Here is a 27939-nt window from a genome sequence, read left to right as displayed (position 1 = left end):
TCATTAATCCAGGCTCCACGCTAGGGGGCTTCGCATCTTTCCATAATAGCAAAATCCTCCGCCGGGCAACCCGGGACGCAAAGGCCAGAATACCGGCCTCTTTCGCCTCCTGCACTCCCGGCTCGTCAGTTACCCCAAATAATGCCAAACCCCAGCTCGGCTTGACCCGGACTTTCACCACCTGGACATAGTCCTCGCGAAACCCCTCCAAAACCCATCCAGTGCCGGGCACGACCAAAACATATGGACGTGATTCGCTGGGCTTCCCGAGCACCTCCCACATCTGTTCTCCACCCCAAAGAACCTACTCGACCTCGCCCCCGCCATATGCGCTCTGTGAGTAACTTTGAACTGTATTAGGCTAAGCCTGGCACAAGAGGAGGAAGAATTAACCCTACTCAGGGCATCAGCCCACAGACCCTCATCTATCTCCTCCCCAAGCTCCTCCTCCCACTTGCCCTTTAACTCCTCCAGCGAGGCCACCTCCTCTTCCTTCAGCTCCTGGTAAATCGCCAACACTTTGCCTTCTCCAACCCATACACCCGAAATCACCCTGTCCTGAATCCCCTGTGCCGGGAGCAGCGGGAATTCCCTCACCTGCCGCCTCACAAACTTGCATGTACCTGAAAGCGTTTCCTGGGGGTAATGCAAACTTCTCCTCCAGCGCCCCTAGGCTCGCAAATGTCCCATCTATGAACAGGTCCCCCATTCTTCTAATCCCTGCCCGATGCCAGCTCCGAAACCCCCTCGTCCATCCTTCCAGGGACGAACCGATGATTCTCCCGAATCGGGGACTAAACCGAGGCCCCCACTTCGCCCCTGTGTCGCCTCCACTGCCCCAGATCTTCAACGTCGCCGCCACCACCGGACTCGTGGTGTACCTTGTCGGCGAGAGCGGCAGCGGTGCCGTCGCCAGCGTCCTCGGGCTCGTGCCCACACAGGACGCCATCTCTAACCTCTTACACGCCGCCCCCTCTCCCTCCATTACCCACTTACGGATCATCACCACATTGGCTGCCCAATAATAGCCGCACAAATTCGGCAGCGCCAGCCCCCCACTGTCCCTGCTACGCTCCAGAAACACACTCTTCACCCTCGGGGTCTTATTCGCCCACACGAAATCCATGATGCTCCTACCTACCCGTTTGAAAAAGGCCTTGGGGATCATAATGGGAAGGCAGTGGAACACAAAGAGAAACCTCTGGAGGACCGTCATTTTGACCGACTGCACCCTACCCGTTAGTGAGAGTGGCAGCATATCCCATCTTTTAAAATCCTCCTCCATCTGCTCCACCAACCGCGTCAAATTGAGCTTGTGCAGGGCCCCCCAACTCCCAGCTACCTGGATCCCTAGGTACCAAAAGCTCCTTTCCGCCCTCTTCAGCGGTAGCTCATCTATCCCCCTTCCCTGGTCCCCTGAATGCACCACAAAGAGCTCACTCTTCCCTACGCTGAGTTTATACCCCGAAAACTCCCCAAACTCCCTTAGGATCCGCATGACCTCCGCCATCCCCTCCACTGGATCTGCCACATACAGCAACAGGTCGTCAGCATACAACGACATCCGGTGTTCCTCCTGGACTTTTCAAGTGGTTACAATTCCAAGCTTGTGGGAACTGGGAAACTAGACTGGTAGTATAAGAGAATTTTCCTGGTAATGGTCAGAACCTGGTAATGGTCAGAACCTAACTACAGTGCTTGTAGCTGAAGAAATGTGCTCCAATAGAAAATGGATATATGCCAAATGCAGTGTTTATGTAAAAATTGTAACCTTTCCATCTTCTCTTTTGAAATAGTCTCAATTGTTGAGTGAGATTTAAGAAAACCAATAATTTATAGTGTGCTGTCAAATAGGCTTTCAACATATGATAACTTGAGTTTTAAAATGTAGTCTTTTCAAAGATTGTTAAAGCATCAGCATTGGATTATGTAATGCTTAAATATGTTTTCATTTGTGCAGGACCCCACATTCCTAGAGAAAAAAGAGCGATGTGAATATTTGAAAAACAAACTCTCTCATATCAAACAGAGAATTCAAGAATATGACAAAGTCATGAATTGGAATGATAACTTTTAAAGAACTTAAGTTTAGAAAAACCTTTACAGCAGGTTTTCTTCATGATTATTTGACACAAGCGTGATATATTTTATTGTGCTTTTCTTAAATAAAAGTCCACCCTTCTGTTTGAACCTGTTCTTGAGGGCAAAATGAGACGAAGTGGATAAAGGAATCAAAATACATTTAAGTCACGCTGCTCCTAACTTGAAATTTGAATTAGCATTCATATGTATATAGAGTATGTTCTAATTGATAAATGTTTGTGTGTAACCTTTTAATATTTATAGTGGGTACTAGTTAAAAATTTTTATACAAACTATTTTACATACAGAGTAAAGTTACCAAGACTCTTCATTATTATGATGTCTTCTATTCAGTGTGCTCAGCCGGAATCATGTACTGAATAAATTTTGAGTGGGGTTGGTTAAGCTGAATGTATTAAATGCTGTAACTATACCTGTTTGCAGAAGAACACTTGTAAATCTCTGTAATTGGGTGCATAAGTAATAAGTGGAAGGGTAGAAATGAGCTTTGTGCAGATCTCCACCTATTCTCTCAAACCTTGGATCTTTCTGAAAACTTGGCATTTAAGATGCAATAAAATGTCGGGCTGCATTACCGCACTCCGACTCTGAAATCGCAGCCGGCGCAAGGGTGGAGAATCTATTTTCCTGCAAGGTATTGCGACTGGCTCCGGTTCCCTGATTCTGTAGGCCCCGAAAAGCAGCGTACTCGGGGAGTACACCACGCCGCCTAGGACCTCCCAGGGGCCATTGCCAGAGGCCCGCTCCGCCATTCTCCGCTCCTGACCAGCCGAAGTCCTGATGGAATGGAACTAATGTGGTCCAGCCGGTCGGGGTACTTGGGGGCAGGCCGATCGGAGGGCAGGAGGGGCCTTGTAGGCGGCCGGGAAATGTTTGTGCAGGCTGACCGGGTTGGGCGCACAGCCGATCGGGGGGTTTATTTATATGCCATGCGCATGCGTGGCCTCCAACCCGGAAGTGCAGGGGGGCCTGTATCTTCTGCAAAAGCTGCTAGATCTTTGCTGGGTCCCTGCTAGCTCCCTGCAGAGCTAGGAATTAGTGGTCCTTTCACGCCATTTCTTCTGGCGTGAAACTCCACTGTTTTGACACCGACATCGGGATGTAATCCCAATAATGGATAATCCAGCCCGTAGTTTATTTTCTGTAAGAATAAACTGAAGATACTGTGCTAAACTAATAATTGAATGCTTAACCGGTTACAGTTAGTTTACCTTTTAAACCAGCCTTTGTACTCTAATCTGATATTACCAACTATAAGCCTTAAATAGTTAAGCCATGGAAGTGTTGTCGAGAAGAGTCATGATTGATCCTTGGAATCAAAGAATTTTGGTTTGAGTTAGTCAAATATTTTAGCCTTTGAAAGAGGCTGAAAGAAATTACCCTGTGGAAATATACAGGATATTGAAAGGCATGGTGAAGGCTAATCTAGACCAGGTGGGAGACTAGAAAATAGTTAATAGGATGAAACAGCTGATGGGAAAACCTGAGTACGGATGTGAGGTTGGCCTTCAAGCAAAGACTTGTTAATGCCTAGAATGAACATCTTGGACTGGAGAAACAGAAGTCCTTGGACCTATTCAATAATTAGTTAAATTACATGAAGGGATGGATCACCTCCTTCCATCTACATCTAGTGTATTATTTTAAAAATTATTTCTATATTTGAAGTAATTTCCTTTTCAACTTCTCAAAGCAATTTGTCAAGCGCTTGTTTTTATACCCGAGAGAACTTATTTGTGTCAATTTTGAAACTTTAATTAATTCTCAGCGATTTGAGCCGCATTATTTTGATGTTTATATTTTTTTAAGTATTGATGGAGGTTAAAGTGATTTCTGTGTTGTTTTAGTGGTACTTTATTTTCATATATGCAAGCTTTTGATTTTTTTTCTATCTAGTTTGAAAAGCTGCACCTCTATTTTTCTGATGCCTTTTTATAAATTTAGAGTACCTAATTCATTTCCCCAATTAAGGGGCAATTTAGTGTGGCCAATCCACCTACCTTGCACATCTTTGGGTTGTGGGGGCGAAACCCACGTAGCACGGGGAGAATGTGCAAACTTCACATGGACCAGAACCGGGATCGAACCTGGGACCTCGGCGCCGTGAGACAGCAGTGTTAACCACTGCCCCACCGTGCTGCCTCCTATCTGATGTCTTTTCCACAACAAATTGTGCCTTCTAATGCATTGAAAACAATACCGATAACCATTTATGCTATTCATGCCAAACTAACTATAGTTTAAGCGTACATTTACACTGTAAACTTAAATGTGTAGGAATTGTACAGTGACTGGAGTATTTTTTTTAACTGTGTGCAACATTGTAAATAAATTTTATGAAAGTTTAGTCTTGTGGTTAATCCTTTTCATTCTCTTTTTGGTGTAGATCACCCTAATTATTTTTGTGATAGTGTCTGCTTTGGGGTGCAAGTGAAAAATTAACTTTTGCGGCAGAGCCAAGTTGTACTGATTGTGGAATATTCCTATAATCTGCTGTGCGCCACTTGATCTAGTCATTATTATCCCACCACAAGACCGCTGACTTTGACTGTGACTCCTTCCCATTATCTCTCATCAAAATGCACACTATGTGTGGCACTTATTACCAGATTGCACCTTGAACTGACTCCTTCGGCGCTCAGGGGAACAAATGGCCTTTCGTTCAGGTCCTGAGTCTGCAGGAGTCAAAAGCTGGTATGGACTGGTAGCTAGGAGCGCCTATCTTCGTAGCGAGCGTTGACTTGAGACTTACTGAGTTGGCGGCAGCAAGGCAGGTCACTGTCAAGGGTTGGTTCAAGTTGCTGAGTGACCCTGCCAAAGAAGGACGATCTGAACTTGGGGGCTTTATAGTCCCCTGGGGCTTCCCGCCCTTTGGGGCGGACCCCGTATCTGGTTCCAAGTGATTGGACTACTTTCCGATCACTTGGATTGATTTCTCCAATGCTGGAGCGGTTCCCTGATCGCTAGGCGGTCCCTAAATGTTCGTTGGCCTTCCTTTGTCTTGGCTCCTGCTGGTGCCGAGGAGTCTGGCTTGGCTTTATTTACCTTGACTGTTGCCATTGTGCCTGGGAATCACACATTACTATGTAGATGGCTGCTGGTTTCAGTGCTGTCTGGTTGTTTTGCAGGTTTCAATATACATGATTTCTGTATTTGCTAGTCTTTGCCTGTGTTGGCTGAATTTCCCTTCAGCCTTTGCGGTTCTCCATTTTAAGTCGGAAAGTGGCCAACCCAGGTGGCTACACTAGTAACATTCAAGTGCCAGACAATGACTATCTCCAACGAGAGAATCTAACCAACTTTCTTTGACATTTAATGGTATAACCATTGCTGAAACCCCCACAATCAACATCCTGAAAGTGAAAGTCGCTTATTGTCACAAGTAGGCTTCAAATGAAGTTACTGTGAAAAGCCCCTAGTCGCCACATTCCGGCGCCTGTTCGAGGAGGCTGGTACGGGAATTGAACCGTGTTGCTGGCCTGCCTTGGTCTGCTTTCAAAGCCGGCGATTTAGCCCTGTGCTAAACAGTCCTGGGGGTTGCCATGAACCAGAAACTTAACTGGACTAGCCATATAAATACTGTGGCTACACGAGCAGGTCAGAAGCTGGGAATTCTATGGTAAGTAACTCACCTCGTGACTCCCAAAGCCTGTCCATCGTCTACAAGGCATAAGTCAAGAGTGTGATAGAATATTCTCCCCTTGCCTGGATGAGTGCAGCTCCAACTACACTCAAGAAGCTGGGCACCTGGGGTGGCACGTGGTGCAGTGGTTAGCACTGGGACTACGGCGCGGCGGAACTGGGTTTGAATCCCGGCCCTGGGTCACTATCCGTGTGAAGTTTGCACATTCTCCCCATGTCTGCATGGGTTTCACCGCCACAACCAAAATGTGCAGGTTAGGTGGATTGGCCATGCTAAATTGCCCCTTAATTGGAAATTTAAAAAAAGCTGGGCACCTTTCAGGACCAAGCAGCTGACTTGATTTGCATCCCATCCACAAACATTCACTTTCTCCACTATGAATGCGCACTGGCAGCAATGTGTCCCAGATTCTTCGATGGCACCTTCCAAACCTGTGACCTCTACCACCTAGAAGGACATGGGCAGCAGATACATGGGAATGTCACCACCCAAACCCCCCACCCCCCCTGCCCAGCCACACACTATCCTGACTTCAAACTATATCACCATTCCTTTTCTTATTTTAGAAATTTAAAGTACCCATTTTTTTTCCAAGGGCCAATCCAGCGTGGTAATCCACCTACCTTGGCATTCTTGAGTTGAGACACACACACAGACATGGGGAGAATGTGCAAACTCCACAAGGACAGTGACCTGGAGCCGGGCTCGAAGCCAGGTCCTCTGTGCTGTGAGGCAGCAGTGCTAACCACTGAGACACTATGCTGCCCTATCACCGTTTCTTCTCTGTCTCAGTGTCAAACTCCTAAAACTCCCATCCTAACAACATTGTCCCAATTAAATAATTCAACACGTTTTTGTGATGTAACCATCTAAGATGGCCACCTGCAAAGGACCATGGGAATTATGGCAAACCCAGGGCTCAGACATACACAGCGTATGTGTATCTAAAACATAGGGAACCAGACCTGATCGAAGCCCCTGCTTGTTTGCATTTTAATGGCCCATTTTCCAAGGACAATAGAACTCCAATCAAGCAACCGGTTATGACCGCTAAGGACCCGCCCAGCCACCAAGGCACCCGCCCCTTTATTGGCCGAAATCGAAGACCGTGATCAGAGCCCTGTCGAACTATTGGGTCCAAGGCTAAGGACCGCCCCAAAGAGCACGAAATCCCAGAGGGATAAAAGAGAGCACAGCTATGTGTTCTGTCTCTTTTGGATCCGGCCTGTGCGGGTGAGCCCAGCAGAGACAGAGCCACTTTCTTCGAACCAGCCAAGTGAAATCCATTTGCACAGTGCCGGTCGCCCTGAAGTTAAGTACAGGTTATTGTAGCTGATGGGTGTAGTTTAACTCTTAGTAAATATTGTGTTTGCATGTTGAGATAATTCTTGTGTCTGTAAATAAACCATCTTTTGAACTAACTAACTGGTTGTGTGGTCATTTGATTGATATAAGGGAAGGCTTGTGGTTCACTGAGATAAATCGAAATACCCACAGTATTGGCGATGCTGTTGGGATCGAAACAGAGCAACAGCGAGTTCAAAAATAAAGGTTACTTATTATCAGGCACTTATCCCGAAATGATACAATGTTTCATTTGCTCATCCTGCACACACCGACACATGCACAAAGATTAAAAATAATAATCTTTAATTTCACAAGTAGGCTTACATTAACACTGCAAGGAAGTTACTGTGAAAAGCCCCTTGTCGCCACATTCCGGCACCTGTTCAGGTACATGGAGGGAGAATTCAGAATGTCCAAATTACCTAACAACACATCTTTCGGGACTTGTGGGAGGAAACCGGAGCACCCAGAGGAAACCCACACAGACGGGGGGAATGTGCAGACTCCGCACAGACATTGACCGAAGCAGGGAATGGAACCTGGGTCCTGGTGCTGTGAAGCAACAGTGTTAACCAGTGTGCCATTCCCGGATGAATTTAATACACTGTTACAGTTTATAATTATCTCAGTCTCTTTTGTGATAGGCCTGTAGTTTCTTAGATGAAATTGATGTATTAGTTGAAGTGAAGGATTATCTGGAGGCGGTCAGGGCTCTTGTAGTCAAATTTCTAGGATGTTGATTCTCAGGTGAACTTTATCTGGAATGGATTAAGGAAGTCCTTCTCGCTGTGTTGGAATCTCCCACTTTCAAGACATTTTATGTTAATTAACTTGGTTGCTTGGTGACTTGCAGCTAACTTGATGACTTTTTGTGGAATTCTCTGCAAGGAGCTTACTGCTGGTTTTAAAAGCGGACAACAAAATGATTCCCACATAATCTTTTATTGTCACACCCTCTGCTCTTCCACATGAGTTCTCACTACATCAGGAATTGTATTTTTAAACTCCTCCAAAAGTATAATTTCTCTGAGAGCTTCATATGTTTGGTTTATTTTCAAAGCCCTTATCCACCTATCAAAATGACTCTGTTTGGGCCTTTCAAACTTTATGTATGTTTGACCAGGTTCTTTCCTTAAATGTCTAAACCTTTGTCTGTAAGCTTCAGGCACTAGTTTATATGCACCTAAGATGGATTTTTTTTACCCCCTCATACGTCCCAGATACCTCCTCTGATCGTGATGCAAACAATTAACTAGCTCTACCAAAACAACTTTGTTTGAATGAGTAATACCCACATGTCCTGTGGCCATTTCATTTGCTTAGCTACCTTCTCAAATGAAATGAAAAAGGCTTCTACATCCTTCTCATCAAATCTTTGCAATGCTTGGACATATTTAAATAGATCCCCACCAAACCTTTGACTATGACGCTCTTGCTCACTATCATCATCACTATCCTCAGACTATATTTCTCTTTACCTCTGCCAATTTTAACTGACTTTCACGTTTTATGGCCAGTTTCTGAAGTTCAAAGTCTCTCTCTTTATTCCTCTCTCTCTTTTTCCCTGACCTGTACCTCCCTTTCTCTTGCTTTTTGTTCTGTTGGGGCTATTTGTTCTTTTTCCCTTTCTTTTCTCTCCTTTTCTTTTTGTTCTGCTAGGGCTACTCTTTCTTTTTTCCTTATTTCGTATTCATGCTGCTTTAATTCTTTTGCATGTTCAAGCTGCTTGATCTGTAATTGAATTCTTGCCATTTCCAATGATTCTGATTGTGTCTCAGGCAATTTTAAATGCTCAGCTACAGCTGCACTTGCCTCTTTTTGTATTTTGTCAGGCAATGTTAACTGCAATGTTTTTGCCAAATCTAAAAGCTGTTTTTTAGTCTCCATTTGTAAGGCACTGCGCGTGACCTTCTCCACCCCCAAAAACCTCTGAGCTTCTGAAAGAGCCATTGTACACAACACACTCTCTATTTAATCTTGGAATACAACACTTGAAAAGCAAACACAAATATGTTCACCCCTCACTGTCTTTAAGTTCACTAAGCCAACCCAATCACGAAAGATAGACTTTTATCCCACGAGCCCCCAATTGTGTTATGGGCCAGGGTTTAGAAAACTCCAAAGTATATTCTGGAGTTCATCTGACCTATAACTGTTTGTTGAATTTGGCTGGGATGAGCCTGCCTTTCATGTGTTATTCAATAGACTTCATAGGTGCTTTTAATTTAAAAAAAACAAGCTTTATTCTAAGAATTAGTTAACATTTGTCTAAACACATACAGCAAGAACTTTTATCAATTACAAACACAAAGAGCCCACACAGTTACAGTAATCTATGTATAGCCCATAATGAATTCCCCCTTAACTGTTCCAATTCAATAACACAATCCAAGTAAAACCAGAAACCCCTTTTCAAAGGTGTGGCCCAGCACACTGCATTCTCACTGGTGTAAGACTTGTTATTGATATTCTGTTCCCCTTTTCAAACAGCAGATTTGAATTCCTTCCAGAAAGCAATTATCTATTTTAAGTTACCAAGCAGTCTGGAATCAGCTTTTAAAATGAAGATAGAGAAAAATACTTCTTTCAACCTGTGCAGTTCAAACCAATCCAAAACTCAAAGCGAAAGTAAAAGCTCAGAGTCACAACTCAGCTCCACCCACACAATGACATCACTGAAGCCATGTGATGAGACAAAACCTTTCTTAAAGGGTCACTCACATGACAATTTATAAAGAAAACATTTTTAAAAAAGAGGTAGCAAATGTTGAGTTTTTAAAAATTAATTTAGAATACCCAATTCTTTTTTTCCAATTAAGGGGCAATTTAGCATAGCCAATTCACATACCCTGTACATCTTTTTGGGTTGTAGAGGTGAGATCCACGCAGACACAGGAAGAATGTGCAAACTCCACACGGACAGTGACCTGTGGCCGGGATCGAACCCGGATCCTCGGTGCCGTGAGGCATCAGTACTAACCACTGCGCCACCGTGCTGCCCCCTTAAAAAGGAGTTAAGGAGAAACCACTTCTCTCAAAGGGTTGTAAATCTGTGGAATTCGCTACCCTAGAGAGCGGTGGATGCAAGTACAGTGAGTAAATTTAAGGAGGAGTTAGACAGATTTTTAATTGGTAATGAGTTGAAGGGTTATGGAGAACAAGCAGGACGGTGGCGTTAAGGCCAGGATGAGATCAGCTATGATCGAATGGCAGAGCAGACTGGATGTGCGAAATGGCCAAGTTCTGGTGCTATATTTTAGAAACGTATGAAGATGTTTTACAGGAAAGGGGTTAAACTTTTAGAACAAAAAACATGCATGAAGTTGTGTTAACTGCCTTGGTGTTCTAGTGATATCATGGTTGTGTTGTAATTCACCGACTGATCACTAGGAGTCTCGCTAGTATATAAGTGAATGTTAAAGTCAGCTGACCTCAGACTGGCTGGAGGAAGTTGAAGAGAGAGGTTGCTTTACATGACTTTTCTGTTTTTCATCTGTTGTCTTGTATATAGTTTACCCACAGTTAAAGTTAATAAATTGTTTATAACTTTAGCTACAAGTGTTCTTGTAATAAATCAGGCCATCCGACAAGAACATTACAGGTGTCAAGCACTGCCTGAGCAGCATACAGTAGGGGACATATAGTGGCTGATCATAACAGAATCCACCTGATTTTCCTTCCATTGAAATTAGTTGAAGTATAGTCTGGTGCTGAGGTGTGAAATATAGACTGTATGATCTGTGACTTCTGCATGTTGACTTCTTCTTTCCAACACACTGAGAAATTAGAAGGTCAAGATCATCTTGAGATTAGTTTTTTAAAATAAATTCAGAGTACCCAATTATTTTTTTCCAATTAAGGGATAATTTAGTGTGGCCAATCCACCTACCCTGCACATCTTTGGGTTGTGGGAGTGAGACCTATGCCGACACAGGGAGAATGTCCAAACTCCACACGGACAGTGACCCGGGGTCGAGATCAAATCTGGGTCCTCAGCGCTGTGAGGCACCAGTGCTAACCACTGCGCCACCATGCCGCCCCTATCTTGAGATTAGTTACATACTTATTGATCAGTTGAAAATTTTGTGTAGATTATCTCAAATTCTCAGGATCTTATTCATAATACTTGTCACGCCATAATGAATCATTAAGGCTAGCGTGAATGACTGAAGGCCTATAACAATCTTGAGGTCTACTTAAAAATTTGTAGAGTGTCAGGATCAGGAAAGGTTACATTCCATCCAGAGAGGAAATTTCTCTGGATATCTACTGCTTGTACCGAAAGACGTGCTTGTTAGGTGATTTGGATATTCTGAATTCTCCCTCAGTGTACCGAACAGGCACTGTCGTGTGGCGACTCAGGGATTTTCACAGTAACTTCATTGCAGTGTTAATGTAAGCCTACTTGTGACACTAATAAAGATTATTATTCGAGACATTATGTGTATCAATGATTTGTTGAACACTATAAAAGAATTAAGTTACAAACCATTTTTGTCAGATTCAAGTTTTCTTGCACCTTCTTGTTTCCCACTGCATGCCCCCCCCCCTCCCCCCCTCTCCGCCCCTCTAATTTTGGTTCCTTTCCGTAAAGGAAAATTTGGTTGATGGTGGGATAATGTAGTAGGTAATGGATTGTGGTCTATCAAATGAAGCAAGAATGGATGTGAGGTCAAGGGAACATCTCAAAATGCTTCACATCAATAAGGAAACAGAATTGGTATATCTGGTTGTAAATCCTGACCGAAGGTGTTAAAAACTGAACTATCACTGACCTGCTTTTCTGTTTTTGTTTCTGAGTAACTAGTTAATTTGTGGATTGGCTGAGGGTAGAATAGGGGCTGGTTTAGCACACTGGGCTACAATCGCTGGCTTTTAAAGCAGACCGAGGCAGGCCAGCAGCACGGTTCGATTCCCGTACCAGCCTCCCCGAACAGGCGCCGGAATGTGGCGACTAGGGGCTTTTCACAGTAACTTCATTGAAGCCTACTCGTGACAATAAGCGATTTTCATTTCATTTCATGTCGAGCAGTACACGTGGAGAAATATATCTTCTTTGAATAGTGATGGGACTTTAAACATCCACTTGGTTTAATGTGCCAATAGAGGTAATAACACCTTTGACAATACCATATACAAAATCCACCTTCCAAACCATAGCTAGTTTATGATTCCACCACACATTTGGTTCATCCATCCTGTGCTTGTGAAATCTGAGTGTAAAACTGGATTTAGATTCCTATAGTTGACTGATGTATTGAACCTATAGCCCCTGAACCACCAATCAAGGGTTGAGGCATCGGAAATAAAACAACTTGTTTTTTTTTCTCCAATTGGCCTGCTGCTTATTTCCAGTGTTTTCTATTTTGATCTCTTGAGGAACAACAGTATAATTCGCACAGACGAAGGTCGCTGAGGAAGTACTCAGGTTAAACCATTTTGAATTGTGGGTTACAAATGTGTAGAGTGATTATTCATTTTCAAGTGAGATTGCAGGAGTTGGGATCCGCCCTTGGATAGGAAGGCTCTTTGTTTAGTTGCCTGCCCAGAGTAGCACAACCGGTTTGGCAACAGTTCTATATTTAAGGCTTAAGTACTGGAAATTTAAATTAATCCAGAAAATGTTGGGAAAACACACCAGGTACCTTCAACAACTGAAAGGATAGGTTTGTAGTTTGGATGTGAGAGGACCTTTGTAGAAAGAGGACATTTTATTTAAAGTGTTAAAGAGAATAATGGAAGTAAAAGAGAATAATGGAAGTAATTGGGCAGCACGGTAGCACAAGTGGATAGCACTGTGGCTTCACAGCACCAGGGTCCCAGGTTCGATCTCCTGCTGGGTCACTGTCTGTACGGAGTCTGCACGTTCTCCTCGTGTCTGCGTAGGTTTCCTCCGGGTGCTCTGGTTTCCTCCTACAGTCCAAAGACGTGCAGGTTAGGTGGATTGGCCATGCTAAATTGCCCTTCGTGTCCAAAATGGTTAGGAGGGGTTATTGGGTTACGGGGAAAGGGTGGAGGTGAGGGCTTAAGTGGGTCGGTGCAGACCCGATGGGCCGAATGGCCTCCTTATGCACTGTATGTTCTATGTAAGGAAATGGGAAATGAGGCTGTTGCAAGGGGAACGTTTATTTTGTCAGTGAACAAGACTGAGATTTTTAAAAAATCCACCTATCCTGCACATCTTTGGGTTGTGGGGCTGAGACCCACGCAAATACGGGGAGAATTTGAAACTCCACATGGACGGGGATCGAGCCTGGGTCCTCGGCAGCCGGGCTAATCACCCAGACGGAGATAAAATTACGCAAAAACTCCATTCAAGTTTTTTTTTAATTCAGCTGCCTAATTTTATCCGGAGTGTTTGGTGACTTTTAATGGATCACAACATGCTGGAGTACAGTAATATTTTTAATAAGCTATATAGCTCAAAATTCTGTTGGGAAGATTTCAGTAATCTCAGAATTACTATATACTTCCCCGGGTTAGGAGCGAGCAGATTCTGTGTTTGTCCAGTAAGTGATCTTCACAACTCTGTTGATACAAATTGTCAACTGACTGTAATTATTTCAGGCAAATTGCAACCATGGTGAGATGACCCTATGATTAAGCTGCAAACACACAAACAAATGCTGGATTATAAAACAATATATATTTTACAATAAAAACAGAAAATACTGCAAATATCCACTATGCCAAGTGGTATCTATTGAAAGAGCAAGAGAGCTTATATTTCAGGTCAGTGCCCTTTCATCAGAAAGAGGAAATGCGAGAGGTGTAACAGTTTTTCAACAAGTACAGAAGCAGATGAGAAGTGTTGTTCCTCAAGCTTCTGCTGAACTTAATTGGAAGATTGCAGGAAGCCAGGAAAGAGGGGTAAAAGTGGGAATGGGGCAAATAATTAAAATGACAATCAAGTGGAAGCTCAGAATCGTTCTTGCAGACTGAGTGGATCTGTTCATCAAAATTATCACTCAATCTTAATTTGCTTTCCTCAATGGGTAGAGTCTGCAATATGGACAGTGAATACTAATTGAGACAAATTATCTGTAACCTGGAAAGAGTGCTTGAGGATTTGGACAGTGGGAAGGGAGGAGCTAATAGGGTAGTTGTTGTATCGCCAACACTCGCATAGGAAAATCCCATGGGAAGGAGAGTGGATGTTGGTAGTGACGGAACCTATAGATGAATATTGTGGAGGGAACATTCCCTTCAGAAAGGAGGGAGGAAGATATGCTTGGTTGGGCACAGTGCTGGAGGTTGCAAAGATTGTAAACGATCATCCATTGACTGTGGAGGCTGGCAGAGTGAATACGGGAAATCTTTGTTCTGGGAGGAAGGGGGAAGGATAATAATAATCTTTATTATTGTCACAAAGGGCAGAATGGTGGGAAATGGGATGGACATTATGACACAGTGGTTAGCACTGCTGCCTCACAGTTCCAGGGTCCCGGGTTCAATTCTGCCCCCGGGTGACTGTCTGTGTGGAGTGGGCACTTTCGCCCGTGTCTGTGTGGATTTCCTCCGGGTGCTCCGGTTTCCTCCCACAATCCAAAGATGTGCAGGTTAAGTGGATTGGCCATGATAAATTGCCCCTTAATGTACGAAAAAGGTTATGTGGGGCTACTGGGTTACGGGGATAAAGTGGAGGCGTGGGGTTAGGTAGGGTGTTCTTTCAAAGGGCTGGTGCAGACGCGATAGGCCAAATGGCCTCCTTCTGCACTGTAAATTCTATGATTCAATGACACAGTAAAGGGTGTTGTGAGCCACAGTGGAGCGGAATCTTCAGTTGAGGAAAGAAAGGTGCTGGAATATTATTACATTTTTCCAGCTGTTTCAGACACAATGGCCTCTTTCTGTGCCATAACTTTTCAATGTTCTTTTTATTTACTTTGGATTTGTTTATTGTCACGTGTGCTGAGGTACAGTGAAAAGTATTGTTCAGACAGATCATTCCATACATGAAAATAAAATACATAGGGCAAACATAAAATACACAATGTAGGTACATAGACACAGGCATCGGGTGAAGCATACATGAGTGTAGTATTACTGAGTGGAGAAGATGTGTGAAGACATCTGATCAGTCCATAAGAGGGTCGTTTAGGACACTGGTAACAGCAGGAAAGAAGTTGTTTTTGAACCTTTTAGTGTGTGTTCTTAGACTTTTGTATCTCCTGCCCGATGGAAGAGGTTGGAAGAGTGAGTTGGTCCAGCATTTATTGCCTGTCCCTAATTGCCTATGACTACATTTCAGTGGATCTGGAATCCCTAGATCAAGTAAGGATGGCAGGTTTCCTTCTTTAAAGGGGATTAGTGAATGGTTTTACTTTTTTCTTTTAAAAAATATATTTTATTCAAAATTTTTGACCAACCATGACAGTACATTGTGTATCCTTTACACAGTAATATCACAATATAAATAACAATGGCCAGTTTTAAGCAAGAAATAAATAATATATAAACAACATCGAAATTAAAAAACAAAACTAAATGGCAACTGCCTTGTCCCAAATAAATACTCTCCAAAAATACAATTTAGCAGTCCAATATACAATTACCTATAACAACAACCTATACGTATTATACATATACACTAACATCCCTGAGAGTCCTTCTGGTTCCTCCCCCCCCCCCCTCCCCCCTCCCCCCCCCCCCCCCCCCCCTGGGTTGCTGCTGCTGTCTTCTTCTTTTCCATTCCCTCTATCTTTCTGTGAGGTATTCGACGAACGGTTGCCACCGCCTGGTGAACCCTTGAGCCGATCCCCTTAGGACGAACTTAATCCGTTCCAACTTTATAAACCCTGCCATGTCATTTATCCAGGTCTCCACACCCGGGGGCTTGGCTTCCTTCCACATCAACAGTATCCTGCGCCGGGCTACTAGGGACGCAAAGGCCAAAACATCAGCCTCTTTCGCCTCCTGCATTCCTGGCTCCTCTGCAACCCCGAATATAGCCAACCCCCAGCTTGGTTCGACCTGGACCCCCACCACCTTCGAAAGCACCTTTGTCACCCCCACCCAAAACCCCTGTAGTGCCGGACATGACCAGAACATGTGGGTGTGATTCGCTGGGCTTCTTGAGCGTCTCGCACACCTATCCTCTACTCCAAAAAATTTACTGAGCCGTGCTCCAGTCATATGCGCCCTGTGTAACACCTTAAATTGTATCATGCTTAGCCTGGCACACGAGGACGATGAGTTTACCCTACTTAGGGCATCAGACAACAGCCCCTCCTCAATCTCCTCCCCCAGCTCCTCTTCCCATTTTCCTTTCAGCTCATCTACCATAATCTCCCCCTCGTCCCTCATTTCCCTATATATGTCTGATACCTTACCGCCCCCCACCCATGTCTTTGAGATCACTCTGTCCTGCACCTCCTGCGTCGGGAGCTGCGGGAATTCCCTCACCTGTTGCCTCGCAAAAGCCCTCAGTTGCATATACCGGAATGCATTCCCTTGGGGCAACCCATATTTTTCGGTCAGCGCTCCCAGACTTGCAAACGTCTAATCTACAAACAGATCTCTCAATTGTGTTACTCCTGCTCTTTGCCATGTTCCAAATCCCCCATCCATTCTCCCCGGAGCAAACCTATGGTTATTTCTTATCGGGGACCACACCGAGGCTCCCGTCTTACCCCTATGCCGTCTCCACTGCCCCAAGATTTTCAGAGTAGCCACCACCACCGGGCTTGTGGTGTATTTCTTCGGTGAGAACGGCAACGGCGCCGTCACCATGGCTTGTAGGCTAGTCCCCCTACAGGACGCCCTCTCCAATCTCTTCCACGCCGCTCCCTCTTCTTCCCCCATCCACTTACATACCATTGAGATATTGGCGGCCCAGTAGTACTCACTTAGGCTCGGTAGTGCCAGCCCCCCCCTATCCCTACTACGCTGCAAAAATCCCCTCCTCACTTTCGGGGTCTCCCCGGCCCACACAAAACTCATGATATTCTTCTCAATCCTTTTGAAAAAAGCCTTCGTGATCACCACCGGGAGGCACTGAAACACAAAAAGGAATCTCGGGAGGACCACCATTTTAACCGCCTGCACCCTCCCTGCCAGTGACAGGGATACCATGTCCCATCTCTTGAAGTCCTCCTCCATCTGTTCCACCAACCGTGTTAAATTTAACCTATGCAATGTACCCCAATTCTTGGCTATCTGGATCCCCAAGTAGCGAAAGTCCCTTGTTACCTTCCTCAGCCGTAAGTCCTCTATTTCTCTGCTCTGCCCCCCTGGATGCACCACAAACAACTCATTTTTCCCCATGTTCAGTTTATATCCTGAAAATTCTGCAAACTCCCCAAGTATCCGCATTATCTCTGGCATCCCCTCCGCCGGGTCCGCCACATACAACAACAAATCGTCCGCATACAGAGATACCCGGTGTTCTTCTCCTCCCCTGAGTACTCCCCTCCACTTCCTGGAACCCCTCAGTGCTATTGCCAGGGGCTCAATCGCCAGTGCAAACAATAATGGGGACAGAGGACATCCCTGCCTCGTCCCTCTATGGAGCCGAAAATATGCAGACCCCCGTCCATTCGTGACCACGCTCGCCATCGGGGCCCTATACAGCAGCTGTACCCATCTAATATACTCATCTCCAAAGCCAAATCTCCTCAACACCTCCCACAAATAATCCCACTCCACTCTATCAAATGCTTTCTCGGCATCCATCGCCACCACTATCTCCGCTTCCCCCTCTGGTGGGGGCATCATCATTACCCCTAGCAGCCTCCGTATATTCGTATTCAGCTGTCTCCCCTTCACAAACCCAGTTTGGTCCTCATGGACCACCCCCGGGACACAATCCTCTATCCTCATTGCCATTACCTTGGCCAGAATCTTAGCGTCTACATTCAGGAGGGAGATAGGCCTATAGGACCCGCATTGCAGCGGGTCTTTTTCTTTCTTTAGGAGAAGCGATATCGTTGCCTCTGATATAGTCGGGGGCAGCTGTCCCCTTTCCCTCGCCTCATTAAAGGTTTTCATCAGTAGCGGGGCGAGCAAGTCCACGTATTTCCTGTAAAATTCAACTGGGAATCCATCCGGTCCCGGAGCCTTCCCCGCCTGCATGCTCCTAATTCCTTTCACTACTTCCTCCATTTCGATCTGTGCTCCCAGTCCCACCCTCTCCTGCTCCTCCACCTTAGGAAATTCCAGCTGATCCAGAAAACACATCATTCTCTCCTTCCCATCCGGGGGCTGAGCTTCATATAATCTTTCATAGAATGCCTTGAACACTCCATTCACTCTCTCCGCTCCCCGCTCCATCTCTCCCTCCTCATCCCTCACTCCCCCTATTTCCCTCGCTGCTCCCCTTTTCCTCAATTGGTGGGCCAGCAACCTGCTCGCCTTCTCCCCATATTCGTATTGTACACCCTGTGCCTTCCTCCACTGTGCCTCTGCAGTACCCGTAGTCAGCAAATCAAATTCTACGTGTAGCCTTTGCCTTTCCCTGTACAGTCCCTTCTCCGGTGCCTCCGCATATTGCCTGTCCACCCTCAGAGGTTCTTGCAGCAACCGCTCCCGTTCCCTACTCTCCTGCTTTCCTTTATGTGCCCTGATTGATATCAGCTCCCCTCTAACCACTGCCTTCAGCGCCTCCCAGACCACTCCCACCTGGACCTCCCCATTATCATTGAGTTCCAAGTACTTTTCAATACACTCCCTCACCCTTAGACACACCCCCTCATCCGACATTAGTCCCATGTCCATTCTCCAGGGTGGACGCTGTTCTTTTTCCTCCCCTATCTCCAAGTCCACCCAATGTGGAGCGTGATCCGAAATAGCTATGGCCGTATACTCCCCTCACCTTCGGGATCAGCGCCCTTCCCAAAACAAAAAAGTCTATTCGCGAATAAACTTTGTGGACATAGGAGAAAAACGAAAACTCCTTACTCCTAGGTCTACTAAATCTCCATGGGTCTACTCCTCCCATCTGCTCCATAAAGTCTTTAAGCACCTTGGCTGCTGCCGACCTCCTTCCGGTCCTGGACCTCGATCTGTCCAGCCCTGGTTCCAGCACCGTGTTAAAATCTCCACCCATTACCAACTTCCCCACCTCTAGGTCCGGGATACGTCCTAACATGCGCCTCATAAAGTTGGCATCATCCCAGTTCGGGGCATATACGTTCACTAAGACCACCGCCTCCCCCTGTAATTTGCCACTCACCATCACGTATCTGCCCCCACTATCCGCCACTATGGTCTTTGCCTCAAACATTACCCGCTTCCCCACTAATATAGCCACCCCCCTGTTTTTCGCATCTGGCCCCGAATGAAACACCTGCCCCACCCATCCTTTGCGTAGTCTAACCTGGTCTATCAGTTTCAAATGCGTCTCCTGTAACATAACCACATCTGCCTTAAGTTTCTTTAGGTGTGCGAGTACCCGTGCCCTCTTTATCGGCCCGTTCAGCCCTCTCACATTCCACGTGATCAGCCGGGTTGGGGGGCTCTTTACCCCCCCCTTGTCGATTAGCCATCCCCTTTTACCCAGCACCTCACCCGGTTCCCACGCAGCTGTGTCCCCCCCAGGCGGTGCCCCCCCGCCCCGCCCACCCCACCCCATACCAGCTCCCCCTTCTCCCCAGCAGCAGCAACCCAGTAAATCCCCCCCTCCCACCCCCCCCCCCCCCCGCTAGATCCCCCACTAGCGTAGTTACACCCCCCATGTTGCTCCCAGAAGTCAGCAAACTCTGGCCGACCTCGGCTTCGCCCCGTGACCTCGGCTCGCACCGTGCGACGCCCCCTCCTCCCTGCTTCCCTATTCCCGCCATAATTATCATAGCGCGGGAACAAAGCCTGCGCTTCCCTTTTGGCCCTGCCCCCAATGGCCTACGCCCCCAACTCCTCCACCTCCCTTCCTCCCTCCCCCACAACCTGTGGAAGAGAGAAAAGTTACCGGGTCGCAGGATTAACAACATAAAAATCATCTCTCCCCCCTTTCCCCCCCCCCCCCTCTTCGCCCCCCATATTCGCCCCACCACTTTGTCTCGAACGTTCTTTTTTAATAACCCACTCATTCCAACTTCTCTTCAACAATAAATGTCCACGCCTCATCCGCCGTTTCAAAGTAGTGGTGCTTCCCTTGATGTGACCCACAGTCTTGCCGGCTGCAGCATTCCAAATTTGATCTTCTTTTTATGAAGCACCGCCTTGGCCCGATTAAAGCTCGCCCTCCTTCTCGCCACCTCCGCACTCCAGTCTTGATATACGCGGATCACCGTGTTCTCCCATCTACTGCTCCGAGTTTTCTTTGCCCATCTTAGGACCATCTCTCTGTCCTTAAAACGGAGGAATCTCACCACTATGGCTCGAGGAATTTCTCCAGCCCTCGGTCTTCGCGCCATAACTCGGTAGGCTCCCTCCACCTCCAGCGGACCCGTCAGGGCCTCCGATCCCATCAACGAGTGCAGCATCGTGCTCACATATGCCCCGACGTCCGCCCCTTCTGCACCTTCAGATAGACCAAGAATCCTTAAATTCTTCCTCCTCGCATTATTCTCCAGCACCTCCAACCTTTCCACACATCGTTTATGGTGTGCCTCGTGCATCTCCGTCTTCACCACCAGGCCCTGTATATCGTCCTCGTTCTCGGCAGCCTTTGCCTTCACGACCCGAAGCTCCCGCTCCTGGGTCTTTTGCTCCTCTTTTAGCCCTTCAATCGCCTGTAATATCGGGGCCAACAGCTCCTTCTTCATCTCCTTTTTAAGCTCTTCCACGCAGCGTTTCAAAAACTCGTGTTGTTCAGGGCCCCATATTAAACTGCCACCTTCCGAACCCATCTTGGTTTTTGCTTGCCTTCCTTGCCGCTGCTCTAAAGGATCCACCGCAATCCGGCCACTTTCCTCTCCTTTTTCCATCCGTATCCAGGGGGGATTCCCTTCTGGTTTACCGCACAGTGCTTTTAGCCGTTAAAATTGCCGTTGGGGCTCTTATTAAGAGCCCAAAAGTCCGTTCCACCGGGAGCTGCCGAAACGTGCGACTTAGCTGGTCATCGCCGCACCCGGAAGTCAGTGAATGGTTTTACGGTAATCATTAGACTTTCAATTCCAAACTAAATTTTACTGAATTCAAATTTCACCATATACAGTGACGGGATTTGAACCCGGGTCCCAGAGCATTGCCTGGATCTTTGAATTTTTAAAAAATTATTTTAGCAGAGTTACAAAGCCGGAGCTCAGAGTGTGGACAATGCAAACCCCTAATCCAGCTCCTTGCCTGCTCCCAAAAACAATTCAAATTGAATCCAAATCCTGATTCCCACAAAAGAGACATACCAGATCCAGACATTACACCTGACCTCACGCTCAGCTTAGCCAAAAGGACGAGAAGCTATTCTGAATCTCTGAATTACTAGTCCAGTGACAATACTACTACACCACCATCTCCCCTTAAAGGGTCTATGGTTCTCTTCTAGAAGGCAGGATCAATACAATAGATATGACAAAAAGAAAACTGACGGCATTAAATGGTGTCTTTACAAAATGTAGGGTGAGACAAAGTGGGGCAGCACGGTAGCATAGTGGTTAGCACAGTTGCTTCACAGCTCCAGAGTCCCAGGTTCGATTCCTGGCTTCAGTCACTGTCTGTGCGGAGTCTGCATGTTCTCCCCGTGTCTACGTGGGTTTCCTCCGGATGCTCCGGTTACCTCCCACAGTCCAAAGAAATGCGTGTTAGGTGGATTGGTCATGATAAAATGCCCTTAGTGTCCAAAACGTTTAAGCGGGGATAGGGTAGAGAGGTGGGCGTGAGTAGGATGCTCTTTGTAAGGGCCAGTGCAGACCCGATGGGCCGAATGGCCTCCTTCTGCACTGTAAATTCTAAGGCAATTGTGGGAGTCAGTGAACTTGTAGGAGATATTAGTTGACAGCCTGTCCCTAGAAATGGAGTTAGTGAAGTTGCAGAAAGAAAGGGAAGAGTTGGAAATGGATTAAGTGAATATGATGGGCCTGGAGTAGAACTGGAACAAAGAATGTCTCATATACCCCATGAGGAAACAGGCATAGCTAGGATCCACATGGAGTCCCAAAGTTCTCCTTTATATATTTTGTTCTGTACCGCCTATTCATTTAAGTGCACTGGCCCTTTAAATGTTATTCCATGGTTGCACAAGAACAGTAACATAAAGAGCTCAACTTCTACTCAGCCGGCTTGGGAACTTCCAGGTGACTGTGCACCACATTACCCCACAGCCTCAAGAGAATATTAGTAGTGACACTTTTATTTGAAGGAAGTGAGTGGAGTTAAAGGAGAAGTTTTTCTAAGCATAAACAAAACTAACCAAATAAAGGACCGCAGTGGTATATGGAAACTGTTTGGGCCTCTGTTCAAGGAAGATATAAACTGGATGTCCATGATGCAAAGGCAATTTGCACCATTAAGGTTTGGAAAGTGCAGGGCAGCACAGTGGCACAGTGGGTTAACGCAGCTGCCTCACGGCGCCAAGGTCCCAGGTTCGATCCCGGCTCTGGGTCACTGTCCGTGTGGCGTTTGCACATTCTCCCCGTGTTTGCGTGGGTTTCGCCTCCACAACCCAAATGATGTTCAGGCTAGGTGGATTGGCCACGCTAAATTGTCCCTTAATTGGAAAAAATTAATTGGGTACTCTAAATTTATAAAGGAAAAAAAAGGTTTGGAAAGTGAAAACTTTTCAAGTGGCAGAGGGAGTTATAAGAGTAGCAGATGTTGGTGGGAAAAGAAGAGAAAAAGTAAAGAAAGGAAGAAATAAATCAACAGGGCAAGAGCAGGCTGAAATAGGGCCTACCATGGTACTCCTGTTTATTTATCTAGGAAAGATGGGCTGTGTGGGTTTGGGCAGGTGGCATGAGATTGGAATCAGTGGGGGCGCATGGAGGATATCCAGAGGACATGAAGTTGGTGATGGTCAGGGAAATAATGGCTTGATGATTGATAAGAGGATTGATGGTTCATGGGGAGGTAGGCAGTGTCAGATCCATCAATGATGAGACTTTTAACAAGATTAGTTTTGACCTAATTCACTGACTTTATTAAGCCATCTTTTCCCCCTCGATGCAACCTGCGTGACCGTGTATGAAATGCAGAATGTACAATATAGCATCTGATATCCAAGTTGACAAAACCAATTAGTAATCATGACATGTAGACACATTGGAGGTTTCGGCCTTCCCAACATGCAGGTCAGTTCGCTAAACAACTCTGTCCTTTATAATGCCGGATGATGGGGTAGCAGGATGGCCTAGTGGTTAACGCTGCTGCCTACGGTTCTGAGGACGCAGGTTTGATCCCAACCCATAGAGTTTGGGCATTCTCCTCGTGTCTGCGTGGTTTTCACCCCCACAGCTTGGGGATGTGTGGGTTAGGTGGATTGGCCACGCTGAATTGCCCCTCAATTGAAAAAAAATTGGGTACTCTAAATTTTAGAAAAAATAAATAAATAATGCCGGATGATAAATGTCTATAGATCCTGTTTATTTATCTCTAGAATAGGGAGTGCCCTGGTGACACGCATTTCGGAGCTTCCCAGTTTCTGTTTACAGATACTTCTTCAGATCACTGAGGCATTACACAACAGTCTCTGGCACGGGTTAAGGAAATACCCACCCAATACGCGTCGAGGACCTATTCTGGAGAAACATGAAACTTTTGAAATAAATGTGATTAAAGGGGGATAATACGATCAAAAAAAAGGTCAAGGAGACATCAGTGAACACGAGAGCAGGAGTGGATATTTTCTTCGCATGGTCTGTTGAAAGCACCATATAAACACAAGAGGACCAACATTAGAAACAACATGAGTGCGGTTTTTAAGATTATTTTGAAATGAATTAACTCGTTTTTTGATACCTCGGTCGCTGAAAGCTGCTAGTTTTTGACTTGGTGAGGAGCTCGCTCAGGTTGCATTAAGGGTGGGGTCTGTCTGCCTGTGATTGACGTGCCACTCCTTGGTATGTGCTCGTTGTTTTGCAGCCTGTCGTCAGGAGGAGGGGCGAGGGCGGGCTCGGGCTCTTACTCCCACTCCCAGGTTAGGCTCAATTGCAGCAGGTGTATGTTGGAGCAGCACCAGCGGTAAGTGTGGAGACGGTGCGACTTCCAGAGAATTGTAGACGTTGCAAAAAAAGCTTTAATTGATTTGTTAGCGCACGAAATTAATATTTTTATTGCACATGCCACATCTAGACGGTTTTATATCCCACTTTCTAAAAAAAAAATTTGTTATCACGATGCGGTGACTGGAGATTGAGGATAGGTATTCCTTTGTGTGTGTGAATGGGGGGTGGGGGAGGAATTTCGATGCTTTGATTCCGATGCTGTTTGTTTGGTGTTTGTTAAGGTTTGAGTGGAAATTGAGGTTGGAGAGAAAATAAATCCCCACACGATCACGGACGGTTTATATTCAGAAAGGTGAAGATGTCGTCAGGGCGAGCATTCGATAGCCCGCCTCCTTACCACTCCGGCAGCGAGTACCAGTGAGTATTCCTCACTCATACAACTTTGGCTTCTCTTTGTTTTCTCTTCTGTTTTTAACTTCTCAATTTAATATCCGAATCTGTACAATTTTTGAGCTGGCATAATTCAGACTTTTAAATAAATATTTCCAATTGACTTCCATTTCCCTGAAGGTGTTGGGTTACATTGATTCCACCGTACTTAACTCGATGAAACTGAACTGAACAGTAATACTCGGCATGCTCAGATAGCCCTAATAACCAACAGTAATGCAATAAGCTCACTAATAGTTATGTGTAGCTTGCAGTAACAACTATATGTTGGTATCCCACCTCCAAATAATAGTCATCCGATAAACTGCTGATATTCAATTTAGAATTAAAGTCAGAATCTTGGCGCACTGGGCAATGTCTGGTCTAGTGCTCCAGTTGATGAGATTTTAACAGGCTTTATTCCTGATTCAGCTAAATGCATAGACTAGGGATAGAAACTGGAACCATACTGGTCTGAATGTTTCAGTGCTACACAATGCAGCATATGTATCTACTTGGTTACCACAGGGATGGTAAGAGCCTACAAGTTTGAGTAGGCTATGTACTTTTTTGTCATGGATTGTCTGTGAAATATTTTTTTATGTGACTTTAATGTGCGCAGCAAAGTGGGAAACTTTCAAATGGCTCTTCCTTGCATTTTTTATTTCTTTGTTAAAGAAATGTAGACTACCCAATTCTTTTTTTCCCAATTAAGGACAATTTAGCGCGGCCAATCGGCCATATCTTTTTTGGGTTGTGGGGATAAGACCCACGCAGACACGGGGAGAATGTGCAAACTGCACACGGACAGAGACCCGGGCAGGGATTGAAGCCAGGTCCTCAGGGCTGTGAGGCAGCAGTGCTGACCACTGTGCTACCCTGCTCCCTTACATTATTGTTGCATAATATTTATCATGTGCTACATTGTCAAATTTAAAGGTCATCAGATGTAATCAAAACATGCTAATTTCTACTCTAGTTGTTCTGCATCAGAATAGCAGTTGTTAGGGAACACGGGTGGATTTTTACCCTGGTAAATGAGGCCATATTTGGCATCCTATTGCTGGCACCTGCTAGTTCCGTGTAGACTGGAGATCAAATCCATGACCTTCCTAGTATATATAGACTTGATAAAAGATATTTATGTATTTTTTAAAAAACTCGTTTAGTGTTCCAAATTATTTTTTTTCCCAATTAAGGGGTAATTTAGCATGACCAATCCACCTACCCTGCACATCTTTGGATTGTGGGGGTGAGGCCCACGCAGGCACGGGGAGAATATGTAAACGCCACACGGCCAGTGACCCAAAGCCGGGATAGAACCCAGGTCCTCGGTGCCGTGAGGCAGCAGGGCTAACCATGGGCCACCGGGCTGCCCTATGATATATTTATGTAAAATATACTTTTTGAAAATTCACAGTTTGATTGGTATCTAGTCTGATTATTTTAAAATACATTGGCCAGTTCTGTTTTAAGTTGGTTAAAGTTTTCATGTTTTTCTGTTATCAAATGTCTGAATGGTAAATTGCAGTGCAACAGTCTTGAATGTTCCACTTTGACATGATGAATCTGCTGATCCATTGATCTTCATTGGTCCTTGGGACATGATAGATTTTGTATTCTGGAAACATTTTTGGATAGAATAATACCCATTTTGTTGTGGATGTGCATAAGCTGCATTGCATTAATTCTTTTACCTCCAATATTACAGCCATGGTTCAGTCTATGCACCAAGCAAAGATATATATGATGGAGAGATGCGATCCCAGCCTGCTGGTTCCTATTATCCAGATGAAACACAGTACTTCTACAAATGGTCTTCCCCTCCAGGAATTATCAAAATTTTAGCTATCCTTATCATTGTGATGAGCATCGGAATCTTTGCATGTGTGGCATCAACATTACCTTGGGACATGGACTATTATGGAGGAGGAATGGGGGTAGGGAATGGTATGGGATATGGTGGATATGGAGGATACGGGGGTGCTGGTGCAGGCTTTGGCTCTGGTACAGGCTATGGATATGGTGCTGGAGTTGGAGCGTATGGATATGGAGGTGGCTACACTGATCCAAGGGCTGCCAAAGGCTTCATGATCGCACTAGCTGCTGTCAGCTTTATTGGACTTTTGATCGTCTTTATCGTACTTGTTTCTAAGGCCAGGCTTTCCAGATCAAGGAAGTTTTATTTAATTCTGATGATTGTGTGCGCAGTCATTGGTTTTATAATGTTTGTGGCTACAATAGTCTATATCATGGGAGTGAATCCAACAGCACAGGCTGCAGGATCAGTGTTCTACAATCAGTTACTTACTCTCTGCAACCAGTTCTACATCCCATCGACCAGTGGCGTCTACACAAATCAATATCTCTATCACTACTGTGTGGTAGAGCCTCAAGAGGCAAGTATTTTCATGTATTTCATATGCAACTAGTCAATATGCTCAATTAAACTTGTTTTATGTATTTCGACTTCTTTGTTTCTCACTCGATATTGCCTGTGCACTCTGGTACCTTAGGGTCTAAACATATAGAAAATTATGTGCTCAGTGAAGTAACATAGTAAGTAGGAATAGAATGTGAACATTGTGCTCTGGAGTATCTTCATTTTGAGTAGTTGAGGTAACTGGATTTTGCACTTAAACCTATTTACATGACCTGCAGTTCCCTAAACAAGTAAACAAATCTCAGCAGCAATTAGTTGTGTTGTTCCAGTAGTGTATCTATGGACTTTTGTCTGATATATAATTTTAGAATTAAATGTTTTATTAACTCGACAAAAGTGCAAGCATCAGATGTGGTTAACATGTGGAATAAGATAACACAAATCTTATTTTCAGATAGTTAAAACTGAGTTAGGCTGAAGACATATGAAAATTGTTGTGCATTCCTGCATTTTAGACATGCGTGAATGGAAAGGATGCTGTTAGATGTATTAAGTAGTAACTGTCTATTGAAAACAATTCAATAAGCTCTGCCTGATGTCTGAGGTGCTTTGGGCGCTCCAGCTCCTCCACATGTCAGGTGACTAACAAAATAAATGGTCCGTGGGCAATGTATATTGTGTTAAAGGTAAATCCATAGCTAGGATTTCCTAAATAAAATTTCCATCTCCAGACAATTATTCCCAGTCAAATTCTTACCAATCATTTGATAATGATGTGAAGGCATTGGATAGAGTGCAGAAAAGATGCATAAGAATGAATTTTATTTATTGTCACGTGTACCAAGGTACTGTGAAAAGTATTGTTCTGCATAATATCTAGACAGATTGTTCCATCACATGGAAAATACATAGGAAATGCATAAATACACAATGTAAATACATAGGCACAGGCATTGGGTGAGCATACAGAGTAGTACTACTCGTTAGAGAAGATGATT

General features: G+C 45.1%; 2 protein-coding genes across 4 annotated transcripts in view; both read left to right on the top strand.

Moving 5' to 3' along the window:
- marveld2b (MARVEL domain containing 2b) overlaps window positions 1-4450 on the top strand; it is a 91371-nt gene extending 86921 nt beyond the window's left edge. For all 3 annotated transcript variants that reach the window (XM_072516161.1, XM_072516160.1, XM_072516159.1), the window contains one exon: window positions 1961-4450. In XM_072516161.1, the coding sequence (XP_072372262.1) occupies window positions 1961-2077 (117 nt within the window). In that variant the 3' untranslated portion in view covers window positions 2078-4450. The remainder of the gene's footprint in view (window positions 1-1960) is intronic.
- A 19546-nt stretch (window positions 4451-23996) lies between these two features.
- Window positions 23997-27939, top strand: part of oclnb (occludin b) — a 45185-nt gene continuing 41242 nt past the window's right edge. Inside the window, exons 1-3 of the mRNA XM_072516162.1 lie at window positions 23997-24145; window positions 24411-24546; window positions 26270-26957. Coding sequence (XP_072372263.1) covers window positions 24488-24546; window positions 26270-26957 — 747 coding nt within the window. The 5' untranslated portion in view covers window positions 23997-24145; window positions 24411-24487. The remainder of the gene's footprint in view (window positions 24146-24410; window positions 24547-26269; window positions 26958-27939) is intronic.

Source organism: Scyliorhinus torazame, chromosome 9 (assembly GCF_047496885.1).
Source record: "Scyliorhinus torazame isolate Kashiwa2021f chromosome 9, sScyTor2.1, whole genome shotgun sequence".
NCBI lineage: Eukaryota > Metazoa > Chordata > Chondrichthyes > Carcharhiniformes > Scyliorhinidae > Scyliorhinus > Scyliorhinus torazame.
This window is presented reverse-complemented; position numbering and strand designations above follow the sequence as displayed.